The following is a 16,468-nucleotide window of genomic DNA, read 5'->3' on the forward strand; positions in this document are numbered from 1 at the left end:
ACATTCAGCAGATTCCTTCACCCTAGACCCTCCCTACGTCTCAGGCCAGGCAGTCAAAGCCTTAGACATCCTCAGGGTCTCTGGCTGCCTGGAGTGGGAGCAGCACTGATTTGGCTCTACCACTACACCTACACAGAGCTCCCCTGTCTTGCCCTTCCACCCGATCCTTGCTAAGTAGTAGCAACATGTGGCACTGGGAAGACAGGAGAACAATGCAGGCCTGGTGGCTGATGTTGTTTATAGCACCAAAGCCTTCCTAATGAGGAAGGTTTCTGCCATGCAGCAGAAGTGCCATTAAAGAAAGGGCAGGGCAGCCTTTCTGCAGGAAGGAGCTTCCACCTAGGAGAAAGCTCTCACCCCAATCCCAATCAAACGTGAAAAGCAGAGGGCCTCTGCTGATAAACTTTAATAAAGATGCTTGACGGGGAGGAATGGTCCCATTGTACCAAACTGCACTGGACTTGAAAGATAATCACTAACCCTTTGAACCAAGCTCACAAACACATGGGCAACTCATTCTGGTGAAATTTTAAGGGGGAAGGAACAATTTCAATAACTGAATATTTGTTGAAAGCGACACAGAAATCTTCTCCACCAAAGCCTTTAAGGGCAGGGCTGGACCTGCAAAGGTCCTAGGGGTCTTTCCCAACAGTGAGAATCTATTTTAACTGCTCTGAATGCAGCTTGGGCCTTCTGTTCTGGACTGTGTTACTAAAGAGAAACAAAAGAGTTCTACACAGATCCCACTCTTTCTTCAAGGGGCTCAATGTCCTCAGACAAATTTAACTTGGGGAGGGGGGTGCCCTTCAGAAATATGCAAGCATGACAGGCTGAAAGCTAAAATTAAAAGTTATTAAAAACTGAAATGCATCTAACAGCCAACCACCGCTCCTTCCTCATTTCTCTTTCCCCCAAAACAATTAATTTGCCATGAACAAGCAACTAAACAGCAGCTACTCCCACAGAAAACGCTTTAGGTTACATGATCTTATCCAGCTGACAGAGAAGCAACATCCTTCAAGAGCTGAATATCAATTTGACAAGAAAATTAAGGAGTAGGTGGCTAATTAAACAGCATTCATAACTATTCAAGTCTATGCAGAGTGTTAACTAGAGCTCCACAGTGGGGTCATTGGGGGGGGGCTAGTTTTGGAAGTTTGTTTCTTCAAGCCAGGATTGCAGAAAGCTGTACGTCTGATGAAATGGCTAATGAAAGTGCACCAAAGGTTTCTAGTACAGGATTTTAAGACTCAGTTTCACAAACTATCGCAACCTGGTGTTCTCCAGTTGCACTCTCTCAGCTGTTGGGAGCTGCTGTCAAACATATGGAGAGAACCTGTTTGAGGAAGGCTGCATAGATTATACCTTTCTCTCCACCCCCTTCTCACAGCCCACCATTTCTGTGAAACCTTTAGCACTGCCATCCTTGCTAAGCCAAGTGAATCCCCAGTACAGTCAACTTCATCTGACTGACCAAATCCAAAGACTGCCCACTAATGGTTCCTCGTCATCCTGGGGAGAAGGGACAAGAGGGCAGCTGCAGGGTTCTGTCCTGGGCCCCTTGTTGTTCAACACCTTTACAAACGAGTTGAATGAAAGAATGAAGGGGATGCTCGTCAAATTTGCAGAGGACACCAAACTGAAAGGGGTACCTGATGCCACAGAATACAGAATCAGAATTCAAGATAACCTTAACAGATAAGAGAACATGGCAGCTAACTAACAAAATGAATTTCAATAGGGAAAATTTCAGAATCTACACTTAGGTACAAAGACCAAACTGCACAAATGTAAGATGGGGAAACCTGGCTTGCCAGTAATATATGTGAAAAAAATGTAGGGGTCTTTGTAGACCACAAGCTTAATTTACACGAGCCAACAGTGTTATGTGGAGCAAAAAAAGTTATTGCTATTCTAGACTACATCAACAAAAGTAGAACATCCAGATCAAGGGAAGTCAAAGTATTGCTCTATTCTGCCTTGATCACCTTGGAGTCCTTTATCCAGTTCTGAACACCACAATTTAAGAAAGAAGGATACTGACAACTGGAAGGTCTGACAGAGGACAGATGGCTACTTTTTGGTAGTGCTCTCCCAAATCATCATGTGCTGACTAAAATCTAAAGAAGTCATGACAAGATAACGTTAGGATCATATAGTTTAGGCAAAGAGTTACAAACTGTGGTCCAAGGATCACCAGTGGTCCACAAGCTTCATTCAAGTGGTCTGCAGTGGGTTCACATTAAATATTTATATTATTTTTAATTGTATTTTTATTGCTTCTTTTACTTCTTATATTGTCTTTCATTATATTACAATTTGAATTCTAGGAACTGTAAGAAATAAAAGCGGCAATAAAAAGACAATTTAAAATCATATGGTACCTAGCCCAGCACATTACAATTGGTACAACAGGCTGAAAAATGATGTAGTGGTATGCCAAGACCCCTAGCAGTTTTCAAGAGGACCACAGGGGGAAAGTTGGGGAACCACTAATTTAAACAAGTATATCTATCTCTGATAACCTTCTCATATTGGGACAATTTATTTTAAGATCAGAGAGCTGTTTGTCTGTTTAATACCAAAGCTACATAGGACATCAGAATATCCTGCACAATCTTATTGCTCTTTGTCATGTCACTTGAAAAAACTTACTATCAAATATCGAATCAACTGATTTCCAATGTTAAGAAAAGTTTACATGCAAATAACAAATAACTTTTAACACAGATAAATATATATGCAATTTTGACATGATGTGAGCTTCAGCTTCTGTTCTCCAAGATGTTCATCTGCAATCAATTTCACTGGGAAACAAAAATTTTGTTGCACTGACACCTGCAGTTGTTCTAACCTAATTTTGACATGCTGATTTCATATCTGAAGTTGGTTTTGTTCTGTAAGCTCTAGGGTTGTTGTTTTTTTGCAATTCATGTTTTTCATTTTTCACCATAATCTTTGTTTTTCACAATGCAATAATTCAATATTTTATTAAACACATAGCCAAAGTAGCACAATATGAGTATAAATGTAAGTGACTTAAATAGCATTGAATGTGACATGTATAGCATTGAAAATGACATGTATATCTATGTAGTTGGAGGTATGCAAAAAAAATGTATTCCCTTGAGATACACAGTATACTGATGGAAAAAAATTTTCATTTTCTGTTGCATGAGATTTTTCAACTGTTCTTATGTTCTTTAAATGCTGATTTCAAATATGAAATCGATTTTCGTGTACGTGCTATAGTTATCTTTCAATTTCCGACTTTTGCCGATATGGCATATTTACACTGGGGATAAGTGGACACTGACACGTTGATCTACCCTAACCACATGGTAATTATTGTTTTGCAAACTTAATTTTTCTTTACTTTTATAGTTTTGTAACCTAAATATTTGTATTTTTCAGATCGGACCATGGCTTCTTCAAGTAGACAAAAATGTATAAACAAGCCTGATGCCTTTTGTTATGTATGTGGCTGCTATACACTTCCTCGTCAAAGACACAATATAACAGCGATTGTGAGGCATGCCTATAAAAGCTATTTTGAAATTCCTCTGGGCGACCAAGGTAAGAAATCAGCTCCGCATATTGTTTGTCAGAATTGTAAGAAAATGCTTAGAGACTGGACAAAAGGAAAACAGAAGAGTATGCCTTTTCGGGTTCCCGTGGTTTGGCGGGAACCCAAGGATCACACAAGTGACTGCTATTTTTGTTTCCTAGTGATATCCACAAGCTGTTGTTATTCAGGTACTTGGTAAAGCCTTTCTGTTGTCCAAGCAAGAAGTTGACCGTTTTGAGATCCACACAGATGATCCAGTTGTGCTCTTCACCATGTTCACTTCCCTTCATCTTCAGAAGAGACAAACCCCTTAAAAACTGGAATTGGGAGTTCCTCAGAGTGCAGGATAGGTCTAATTGCTGAAGGAATACTGGGATAGGGTGACAGAATGTCAGTTTTTCTTGCCGATACTCTTTGTACTGACCAGACAAAAATAGCATAACAAAAGGCATCAGGCTTGTTTACACATTTTTGTCTACTTGAAGAAGCCATGGTCCGATCTGAAAAATACAAATATTTAGGTTACAAAACTATAAAAATAAAGAAAAATTAAGTTTGCAAAACAATAATTACCATGTGATTAGGGTAGATCAACGTGTCAGTGTCCACTTATCCCCAGTGTAAATATGACATATCGGCAAAAGTCGGAAATTGAAAGATAACTATAGCACGTACACGAAAATCGATTTCAGATTTGAAATCAGCATTTAAAGAACATAAGTACAGTTGAAAAATCTCATGCAACAGAAAATGAAGAAAAAAAATTGTTCCTGTGTTTTCAATGTGTGCATTTTAAATTTATGATGAAGGAATATTCATAACCAACCTTTCTGTTAAAAATTGCCCAGTGTGTTTAAACAAAATGTAATAACCACCATCACAAAAGCAGTTTTTTTAAGTAGGTGATGTCTCAAAAAAGGTGCAACCAACAAATGAAGCTCTCCTGCCACCTCAAAATTGCACCTGTGGCCAAGGAACAATACCACAAGGGTTCTAACTAGGATCCTACATCTGCTATTTATGCAAATAATGCACGGAATGCATTTTCATAGAGCAAGAGTATTCAAAGGAGCTCCTCAGCTAGTTGTCTCATTCCTGTGTCATGTTTTCAGAAGAAACAGTTTCCTTCCCCTTTAGGAAAATGGTAGTAATAACTCCCCATATACCTCAAAAGCTTCTGAATTCCAAATGCACATGGATATTCTTTGTGAGGCAGAAACAGCTTCATAGCAAGCTGATTTCAAGCAGAAAATACAAAACAATGAGAATTAAGTGTTGGCTTAGTAAAGAGCAAGAAGAAAGGGGAAGGGCTATGTGCCAGCGAAGGGTACGATTAAAAGAAACAAGGCTATTGGGAGGGTTTTAACCATTTTATAAACAGCAGACAGCTGCAATCTCACTGACATTCTGACTAGGAGTAATTGGCAAATAAGAGCTGCCTCTCTAACAAAAGACAATCAAAACGCAATTGAGGGGAAAGGTGGAATCCTTCCCCACGATACTGCCAAAATTACTGATATTAAAAACTATGGCAACACTTGGATATGGCAACAGAAATATGCTAAAAAGTGATGGGAGTGTAACATTCAGCCCCTTCTGATCCATAAAATACAAGCATGTGCCTCAATTCTTTTGCCAAACCCATGATTCTCTCATCAGCTCATCAAGTTTCACATCCTGTTTTAAGACCAAACAGCCTTTAACAAACATTGTACATAATGTAATTGATTTGGCAGAATCCTCACAATAGGCTACATGCTAAACAAGTTTGTCAGTGCATGAGTGATGAGCTTCTGTACAACTATAGCACCACCCACCAGAGGTTGATAAACAAAAGGCAGAACATCCAAAACTCCGGGGGGAAAAGCTTATTTGTCTTGAGAGAACAAACAAGCACTGAGCAGTGTTAATGTATTAAACATGATTCATTTTGCACCAAAGCGCATACCTCTCATGATGCACCTCCCTTCGGAGCACAGAATGATCCATACCGTCAGTATTAGTAGCTCCCCTGTTGACAAAACAAGATAAAGACTTTAAATGCTCTGGTTTTAAAAAAGGAAGCATAGTACCCTAATGCGCCATGTCATCTTAATAAATCATGTGAGCATAGCTCACTGGAGTGGGGATTAATTGCCAGTGAAGTCAGTCACAATGCCAAGACCATCCATTGTTTAGTTGTGAAAATGAAGCATTTGTTTCTCGACAATAGATTTGCTATTCACCAGTGGTGTCCTGGCAAACTTTGAAGCACAAGAGCTCTCCATGACAGCCTCCACAGCCCTGCCCCCAAGCAACATCCAAAACATACAGGCAGTTTGCCTCCATCCATTTTATACATATAATAAACTAATAGCAGTACATAGCATAACGCCCAGTGTATTAGGACCTGCTTACTGTCCTCCAGAGATGAGTAGGGATCTAGTGAAGGGTGGTGGGTGGCTAGCATGTTGGAACTTAGCTGGTGGGGTTCACATCTCTGATAAGCTTTGGGGTAGAAACATAGATACCTCGGGAATAGCCCTATTAAACTCAGTGTTCCAACTTCTTAGGTCCAACACTGAGCTTTAGCAAAAGGTCTTCAGCCAGCTGAAATACAACCTTTAAAATTCAATTAGAAATGTAAACAAACTTGCATAGAAATATTACAAAGGCTACCATGAAGTAGGAACCCCATCAAAGGAAATAAGGGCTGTATCCAACCAAGTTCTACTCAGAGTAGACACAATGAAATTTATGGGCTTAAGTTAGTCGTGCATATTAATGACAATGGGTCTAACTCCAAGTAGAACAAGCACTAGATACAACGCTCCGTATCCAGGCTCTGCTTGAGTATTTTCCTCCATCTCCAGTTTCCTCTATGCGCTAACCTGTCAAATGGTAATACAACTTAAAAGTTACAGATGGGTAGCCGTGTTGGTCTGCCATAGTCAAAAAAAAAAAAATTCCTTCCAGTAGCACCTTAAAGACCAACTAAGTTAGTTCTTGGTATGAGCTTTCGTGTGCATAGAACTAACTTAGTTGGTCTTTAAGGCGCTACTGGAAGGAATTTTTTTTCTTACAACTTAAAAGATTTGTTATCATCTTATTCACTTGTCACAGCTAACAGTCTGTCAAATACCCCGGTGCACTCTCAGATGGCATCATCAATCCTGGTCTGAAAATAAGCCAGTGTGGAAGAGCAGGGTTCGAATCCCCATTCAACCATTAAGCTCCCTGGGTAACCTTGGCCAATCACCATCTCTTAGCCTACCCTACATCACAGGGTTGTGGTGAGAAGAAGAGAACCATGTACACCAACTTGAGCTCCTTGGAAGAAAAAGCTGGTATGTAAATGTAATAAATAAAAGTCCGGGAGCTGTGCTCCAACTGTTCTTGCTGTACCACATTCATTGCAGTACATTGTAAAGCCCCTTTCTCTTCTTCAAACACATACTTGTAAGAGCCTTTTCCTCTCAAGTGGGCCCAGAACTGAAGATCTGGCAAAATAGCAAGCATCCCATCTGCTTTAAGAGACACATTAAGATTATTCAAATAACAAAAATCCCCTTGTGGAATAAAAGGGGTGGCATTTAGCAGAATAACTGTCAGGCAGAGTCAACAGTCAGGATCAGAGAATGTCATCCTTCAAGAGTGAGACAGCTCTCTGGGCTGCACTTTCCTCTTCTGAAAATCCATATGTTAAAGCAGCTTAACGGAGCTTTGATCGGGTTTCCTTTCTACTGCCAATGCAGACCTATAGCGACACTCACAATATCACCTACGTCCTTATTAAGAGCTTCCTTCCCATAAGCAATGCATCTCTCCTCCATTTTGCCGCAAATGGAATTTTATATAGAATCCAGAAAGACCAAAACCAGTTATATTTCAAAGCAAACCTGAATAAGTTGGTGCTCATATGAAACTGTTTTTCATGTCCGCTGCTAATATTCTGGAAATAAAAATCTCTAGTGATGGAACTGAAGTTCAAAGCAGAGGTAACATAGGAGATTGCTGTCTCCGCCTTTCCCCCCTCCCTGCTCATCTGCTTGAAAAAGCAGTTACAACAAGGAGACAGTCATACAAAAACTCCTCCACCCCAATCTATATGATTTGCAAAAACTATTGTAAGAAACTAGTATTTCTCGTCAGGATACGATCTCTGCTAACAAGAGTCATATCAAAGGACATAGATCTTAGCAAGCAGGAAGCTTTTGTTTCCCTACCATCAATAAGTTAGAACTCACCCTGGATGTGAGACAAAACTGCTTTGCTACTTCTGTGGTGATCTATGCAAGCAAGAAAGGCTGTCTCAATAATCAGCTGCCTTTCACTGGCACACTACCAAGGATCAATGAGTTGATTCATATGTGCAAGGGAGAAGACTTCGATCTCCATGCAAAGGGGGAAAACAAGCAAGTAAACACATGCTTATGATTATAAAGCGCAGCTCATTTTATGTTGTGCAATTTGCAATGAGCTGGGAAGCTAGTGAAGGGCAGAGGAGAGAAAGCAGTAAGGTCAGGCAAAACCATCTCCTATCACATTATGAAATCTCATTACTGTGCCTGTGTTCCAAACACAAGAGTTTCATCCCTGTTATGCATGGAATAGAATTATGCTGCATATCTGTCAGGATTTTAATCTCTCTCCTCACCCTCAAGATTTTTTCATGGAGCTCAGGACAGTGCACCTGGTGTCCCCTATTTTCTCCTCAATACCACTCTGGTATTAATTGACAGGTTGGGTCAATTAATGCTATCTCTGCCCATGATGATCCAATGAAAGCCACAGAGTAGGGGTTTTAAAATATTCTAGGTCTCTTGATACCTTGTCAAATATTCTATTCCCCTACACCAGATCCATTTCAACAGACTAGTACCCATCCAATGTTTCGGAGGGCATCAGGTTGGCTATCTGCATTTGCTGTGTGACTGAGATGTAGAGATGTGCAAACTCTCAAGGGATTTCATCTTTAAAAGTTCACTAGTAGGATACTGAAATGTAAGCTTCAAAATAAGTTCTCTTCACACCACCACCCTGCATGTGTATAAACCCAAGCCTGACATATCTGTTCTGCAATGTTAGAATGGCTGACTGCTCAGCATTCAAAACTGCACATGCCAAATCTCTGCACTGTTTCACCATGAACCATCTGGCCCACAACTCATAAAATAGCCTTAACAAGTGACCAGAACCCCACACATTATAATGTTATTTGCCTAGACATATTTTTTTTAAAAAATGAAGCCACATATACAATACATATGCTGGGTAGAAGTTAAAACTTTCGCAATGTAGTAAGTGATCTGACTCCACACATGCAATACTCTCCAAAAATAGATATAAAGTTGATGCAAAATGAATTCCAACACCTGCTTTAGTCTAGGAGGAAACAGAAAAATCTCTGCACAACCTTTTTAAACTAAATACCATGAGACAAAAAATATGTTACAGATAGGTAGCCGTGTTGGTCTTGCACACTCAGTGTATCTGAAGAAGTGTGCATGCACACGAAAGCTCATACCAAGAACTAACTTAGTTGGTCTTTAAGGTGCTACTGGAAGGATTTTTTTTTTGTTTTGACAAAAAATATGAGAGACTTGAGACAGTCAATAACCCTGCCATTAAAAGCAACGAAGGTACTTAGTATTATAACCAAGATAGAAAATTGAAATTAGACATTAAAGCTCTTCAGCCCTCTAGAGAGGTCCCTCAGTTTCTACTATACTGCTGAGTTCTTGAAAAATAATGTGTTTTATATTCTATAATCCAAAATATACATTTCATGGCAACTCCAACAGCCATAGTGTAAACCAAACTTACGCTTCCGGCAAAAGCAAATATTCAGAAGTTTTTAACAAGCACAAAGAGGGGAAAGGGGGACACTTTTTCCTCTATACTTGGAACCCTCTAAGCTCAAAATTTCACTTGACAAACCCAGCTGCTGCACAGCAATTTGCATTTGCTCTGGCGTGACACTCTTCTCCAGCGCCAAGCTAAAATTGGATTATTTCATTGTCTAAGTACACAGGCATCTGTACCCTAAAGGATCCAGGCTTTTAAGCATGTCTCCGTCACAAACGTTACAATGTGAAATCATCATGGAAAAACCCAACTAAATATTTCGGTTGCCTTTATAATCAAACACTAAAGCAGGATTATGAAGACACACTCACCTGATAATAAGTAAAAAAGGACAGGGCAAAATTCTTAACCTAGATTGAAATTCCACATTCTGGGTGATAATTCACTTAAAACACTTAAGCTTGAGATGTCAGAAATTTAAAAGGTCTTTTATTTTCCTCACAGTGTGTGTTGGTTTTTATCCTGTGGACTGCAAGGTAAGATACAACTATAAAAGCCAGCTTTTTAAGACCATCAACCTGTGACTGTTCTGTTCTACTGCCTTTTTCCCCCCCTAGCCTTTAAGCACAATGAAAATTATGGGAGGGCCTGCCAAATTCATATACAAGAGCTCATGCTAATGTTCAGAGATGAAATGCTCTCTATAGAGAAAATTGACACATTTTAATCTTACAACTGAAATATTTTAGAACTCAAATGCTGAATTAATGTGCTGCTTTTTAGTAAAATTGTACTGTCATCTTTGTATACTATGAGCTGCTTTGGGTAATTTCCTGGGGTAAGAAAGAAGCTCCAGAAATTACAGTGGAACCACAACTTATACTTATGTGTTCATAGCTTTATGCATAACATCAAAAAATAAACATAAATAAATAGAAAGGGGGCAGGAGACCCTTGCTTACTAGGTTCTGGAGACCCTCACATGGATCCAATTGCAGGCATCCAATGTATCTTCAGACCTCCCCAAGAGATCTTTCATGAGCCTCCAGAGCCTGGTAAGCAAGGCAGAGGGCTTAAAAGTCTTTCCCAGGTTTTCCTGCTCTGGGAGGCTCCCGTGAGATTTTGGACAGCCCTGATCTCACAACATGTTTGATAGTGGGGGCAGTTGGGGGGGGGATCACTCTGAGTTTGTGCAATTTTGCCCTTGCACACAATCCCCAGATTCTATGCCATCTCAGTCTTAAAATGGGCTACTTTGATATTGGTCCAGCCACACCTGATATTCACAATTTCTGTAACCAAATCAAAGTTTGCTGTGCAGTTAGCTTTCATGCGATTATAAAGGGCATGGGGGGTGGGAGGATAGGTTTGGGTGGCCCAACTTTTCAGACTAAGTGGGCGGCAGGAGTACTTTGACACAGAACCTGCAGGCTGCGCGTTGGACCACCAGTTACCAGTTTACATAACACACAAATATTTAGATACTCACAAAACTTCTCTCCACATCCTCTCCAACATATGCCCTTCTTCCCTCCTTGCAAACCTGCAAGTTGAACAAAAACAGATGGAAACTCTCAGACATGGGGAAGAAGGCACCCTTGCACAGCAAGCTCTACATCAAGAGTCCGATACCAGAACCAGCCTACATTCCTTCCAGACTACTAGTGCAGATGTTCTTCATCACTCTCTCATGGGAAAGGAGGTAAGGCTAAAGGATTTTGGAGCAACATCTGCACTGTGGTTCTCAAACGGTGTGGCACAGTGCACTGGTGCAGCAGAAGAGGATGGCAACTGTGGCAGGAAGATTCAAGGACAATCAGTACTATAACTTGTGAATGATTTATGTTCATACGTAGCTGCATTGTTTTATACTTTATGGATATCCTATGTGTTTTATCTCATATACTAAGCATTATTAGGAGTTGTTGCTTTTCGTTTTGCAATGTACTACTTATTAATAATAATTTTAAAAAATGATGTGGAGTGAGCAATTTTTTGTTCTGAAAGTGTGGCCCAGAGAAAAACATTTGAGAACCACTTATCTACACAGTATGTCACACAACACCCCAGAATATGTTCCAAGCAGTCATCCACATTTCCATTCAAGGCACACATAAGGATTCCCTTTGATCAGTTACCAGCTCATTAATTCTTATGGTCTTAAGAAGGCCCATCAGCTGTTAAAGAAAAACAAAAAACCAGCAAGTTTGCAAATTAAAATATTTGCCCAGAAACAAAGCTAGACCCATTATGGCACAGGGGAGATACCTGGGTTTGAAAAAAATGTTTGAGAATCAGTTAAAGAACATACACACTAAAGCAACAGGTGTTAGAATAGAAAGGAAAACACTGGAAAACACGCCCCCTTCAGCAAGCACAACAGATATAGCCCCATCTCCAGTTCTTAGCAAAGCCTCAACAACTTCTTGCCTGCCTGCTATTCTGGAGGGATGTAAATGGTCATAACTGAAGTACTGGGTTGAGCAAAAAAGCTTCCTGCTGCTTTCGGCTTTCCAAACTTTGCTATCAAGTTTAGGCTTGAGAAAGAGGCTGGCATGGCAGAAATCATAAAATCCTTTGCTTTATGGGGAAAGAGAGTAAGTAAAAGAGCATAAGCCTACCTTCATTTTCCATCCATCCCTAGCCTATTCCCCAGCTGGGTCAGCAGTCATTCCCTCCCAACCCTACAGTTACAGGGGGGTGGGGGGGGACCTTTCACAAAGTTTGATCTCTTGTGGGCATATGCAGCGACAACCTTGGCCAACTTCATTGCAAGGCTGGGTGAAGCGGCAGACGTGTGCGCACACAACCTGAGCCCTGCTGGCAAGGACGCCAGTCTCACAACCATCTTAGACTTGAGGAGGCTGAAACAAACAGTTCCGCTCACAACATGTTGCTACAGCAAACAGTGGAGGCGAAGAGAAACGGGTTGGAACAGTTTTATTTTACTAACTTAAATTCCAGCCAACTGCTTTAATTACTTCACAAACACTTCTTCCTGAAAGAAGTTAGCTGCAGGCAATTTTGATAAATGGAGGGAACACAAAGCAGGAACCATGGAAGAGTTGGCAACATGCATCACCTCCTGTCAGTGGTGGCCTCTTGGTGATTTCCACTCACCCCAGGTGCCCCCCAGTCTCAGCCCTTGTACTCAGTCTTTAATTTATCTTACTACTATAAGGGAAACAGTAAAGGAGTACAGAAATTAGATTTCATGAAGTTTGAATGTGGCTGTATGTCAGAGGTAGCCAGGTTGTGGACCTCACAAAATGAGGTCTGCTTGACCAGCAGTGCATAAAGCATTCCCTGGATCTACCTGTTAATTTGAGCCCATTAATTCAGCCTCTTTAATATTCAGGGAACACTTTCCACTTACTGACCCTTGCTGAGAGTCCCTTGCACATCTGCCATAGGAACAAAGAATTTTGCAGCAAGTACTTAGACATGCCCTGAGGCAATGGTATTCAACCTGTGTCGTAGCACCCTGGGGTGCCTTGAATGATGGTGAGGGGTGTCACAGGCAACCCTGGCCTCAGTCCCTCTTTCCTTCCCTCCCTCCTCCGATGCCATCTCGTGTCTGATTCCCAAAGACTTGCTGTTTGTTGAAGCCCTGGTTACAAGCTCCCCAGGCAAATGGTGTCTCTGGGACTGGTCATGGGGTACTGGTTGCCAGGAGCTGAGGGGCCTCAGAGTAAGCAAGCAAGTGGGTGAGGGAGCCCAGACAGCCAGTCCACCAGCCCCTGCTTTTGGGACTATTCCCAAACAAGTGACAAGTGACAGGTCTGGCAGGTAAGCGACACACTGGCCTTTCTTCTACTTGCTGTGTGCAAGGCCTGCCTGGGAACTGAGTGCCTGGAGCCAAAGGACAGACTTTCCGCCATGCAGACCTGGTGGCACCTGCAGCTGCCACTGCTGCCTCCCAAGGTGAGTAAAGTGCTGGCATCACATTCACCTTTGGCCAGTGTTCGTCAGGCTGTTAAGGCTGAGGGCATCTTCTTCCCAGCCCCCCCGGGAGGGGGTGAGGAGGCACCTATCTTTGCGGGGGGGGGTGGAAGCAGTTGCCCAGAGGACTCCCGAGGGAAGGGGAGAGGAGGCTGAGGGAGCACTCCACCAGGGATGGTGTTTGAAAATGGGTGAGAGGCTGCCAGCTCTGCAGGCAAGGGGAGGAGGGGACATAACTGATCTCCTGAGCCCCACAGGGGAGCCACAGAAAGAATGTAGTTGGTCAAGGGAGCAGTGGACCCAAAAATATTGAAAACCTCTGCCCTAAGGTGCACACTTTGCTCAAATAGAGCACTAGCCAGGCCTGTTGTCACACTTGAACCAAGAGAGTCACCCCTAAAACATGCCCAACACCCTCCTGAAACTGTGCAGTGTCGGGGGAGATTGGTAACAGTGAGCAAAGCATCTATTCAAGGGAGCTATTTGACCATCACTGCTCTTTCTGTTGAAAGCCTCTCAAACAGGCTTCTTCTGAGGCACCACTAGAGCCCCAGAACATTGCAGGAAAACCACAGCCATAAAGGAATAAATATTTAACAATCTAACCAGGAGGCAAGTGCTTTCCTACCATGAGGCTTTGGGTCATTCTCAATTCCCATGCACTCAAAAACATTTTTCAGACTGATCGCTACCATATACAGGCACTACTAAAAAGCGAACCATAGGAGAAAGCAGGCATAATAATCGCTCACAAGCAAAGAACCAAGTAATTCACATTTGCATGCAACACTGTCAGAGTGTTTAGACCCACAGCTTCTCAGCTATTGTCATGACAGCAGAGGATTATTATAGGCTTGCTGTAGCAGACAATACTTTACCATTCCCAGAAGCTCAGCTTATTGCCAATACACTGAACACAACTTGGGGAAGGGAAGAAAAAATATATATTGGCAAAGAGGCCTTTGTGCTGCCATTTAAGAAACTCCAGGGCACAATATTTTCAGTGGAGTTGAATACTGACCCTTGCTATTATATAAGCTACAAATCCACTTGCAATAGAGGAAAACTTAGTCCTGGCCAGGAGCAATTAAGGAATTATTGCAGATCTCCCCTATCTTATCTCATTCATATTGCCCCACACATTAAATGCTACGTAAAACCATATGACTGGTTTTGCAAAAAAGGTGCACATTAGCAGTGAAAAATGTATATATTTGTGCACCATAAGTTTTTAAAAGCAAGAGGAACAAGGTCTAAAAACTGGGAAGTACTCTGCAAGTACTGGCAAGTACAGGACAAGACCCCCCTCCCAAAAAAAAATTATTCACTGCACTAAGACAACTTCCTGACTATGGTTGAATGACATTTCTGTCTGTCCATGTTTCCTGTGGTTTGAGCTCAAACATTGTACAGTGGTACCTTGGTTTATGAACTTAATCTGTTCCAGAAGTCCATTCTTAAATCAAAGCATTTTTCAATTTACACTCAACAGGAAGAAGAACATGCTTCCAAGGCAAAGTTCACAAACTAAAACACCTACTTCCAGGTTTGCAGCATTCTTAATCCAAGTTGTTCATAAACTAAGCTGTTCTTGAACCAAGGTACCACTGTACTGTATAGGCTTTCCCAGAGCACCAGCTAAAACCGATATACCAAGGAAGATACAACAACTTAAAACCAATGGATTTGCATATTACTATTATTCTTCCCCACTTACTTCTACCAAAAAACCCTCTTCTTCCTTTCTGCAAACAGCAACAAAAAGAACCAGGACATTTAATGCAAAACTGAGAACAACGGTCAGCCCAACAATTGCATACAAAAATTGCCCTGTTCTGAGAAAGCTTGCAGGTCTTGTTAGTTCTTTTAAGGCTGCACGAAGTGCTACCTATTTTTCTTGTGAAGCCCAAAGCATAAGCAGAGCAAAGCATCTTCATACTCCCATCCTAATTCTGTTGCTGTATTTGAACAAGGAGCAAACACCCTGTGAGTTGGCACAGGTGATGTTTGGCTGCTGGCTCGCAGACCAGTTCCATTATGATTGTTAGAGAAAGCAGCTGAAACAATTGCCTATTTGGTCATCCTTCCAATGCAGCTCTGTCCACTCCCCCCTCCAGCCCAAAAAACCTGTCTCAGGCATGCCAACACCACACCCTATTACCCTGTAATGCAAAGGTCAGGCAATATAACAGAATAGAAATCTCTCAGGTAAGAGCACACAAGAACTGCAGCATTTGCAAGCAAACTTTGGGCAACCAGGGATAGATGCAGATCACCACCTAGGGCACCCTGGTGGGCGCTAGATGGAGATTAAGACTTTGGCTATGACACACACTTAAGGCAAGTTATGTTTCTTTCTGGAGGTGCTAGAGATTTATGAATTAAAGATATCCCCTTACAGAAGGTTTCACTATCAAAAGAATGCCCTTAACACAGGCAGCAAAGGCAAGTACAAAACAGTGACGCAAACAGGACAGAAAATTAGCCAAGTCCTTTCCTCTGGCAAGAAACTGCCTGGAGCAACCATAAGGAAGCCGTGAACTCTTTTTCACCCTGTTCGAAGCAGACTCTGCAGGTGGCCAGTCTGTGTGAGGAAATGTCAGCACTCCCCTCCACCACCTTTATGAAAGGCTGTCTGTGCAGAACAGTTAACACAATGCCAGGCCTTGTCAGATGTATCGTGCAAGGCAACGAGATGTCACGAGATGTCACGTAAAGATGAAGGGCCTCTCTCAAACTTCTTCCTCCCCACCATTCCAGCCTTCAGCATTCATTCTTGTTCCTCCAACACAATACTCCTCCATCTCCAGCCTTAACTCCAAGGATGGGGAACCTGTGGCCCTTCAGTTGTTGCTGGCATAGCTCAGTTGGTAGAGCATGAGACTCTTAATCTCAGGGTTTGAGCCCCACTGGATGACCCTCCCTTTCAACGCTACAATTCCATGATTCTATGATCTATGATGAAAGGGGGAGCCCTTTCATCAGCCCCAGTCAACCTGCCCCATGGTCAGAGATTATGTGAGTTGTAGTGCAGCAACAAGGCCTCAGGTTCCTCATTCCTCCTCTACTTCATGCTACATTCATATTGTCACAAGACATGCCACAGCTGATCACGCAGCTCAGATTTTGGGCGGAAATGAAGCCACCCTGTGAAATGCTGCAACCTCAGAC

The 16,468-nt window shown here is 41.9% G+C and overlaps 1 protein-coding gene across 5 annotated transcripts in view; it reads right to left on the bottom strand.

Annotated features, from left to right (window-relative positions):
* KLHL13 (kelch like family member 13) overlaps positions 1-16,468 on the bottom strand; it is a 570,056-nt gene that overhangs the window by 52,889 nt on the left and 500,699 nt on the right. For 4 of the 5 annotated variants that reach the window (XM_083722892.1, XM_083722893.1, XM_083722897.1 and 1 more), the window contains exons 2-3: positions 10,845-10,898; positions 5,517-5,579 (exon numbers count right to left, since the gene is read on the bottom strand). In XM_083722892.1, the coding sequence (XP_083579018.1) occupies positions 5,517-5,579; positions 10,845-10,873 (92 nt within the window). In that variant the 5' untranslated portion in view covers positions 10,874-10,898. Of the gene's footprint in view, positions 1-5,516; positions 6,458-6,630; positions 8,504-10,844; positions 10,899-16,468 lie in introns of all 5 variants that reach the window. The other variant, XM_083722895.1, reaches the window with a different exon arrangement.

This window comes from Podarcis gaigeae, assembly GCF_964106915.1.
Source record: "Podarcis gaigeae genome assembly, chromosome: Z".
NCBI classification, from domain to species: Eukaryota; Metazoa; Chordata; class Lepidosauria; order Squamata; family Lacertidae; genus Podarcis; species Podarcis gaigeae.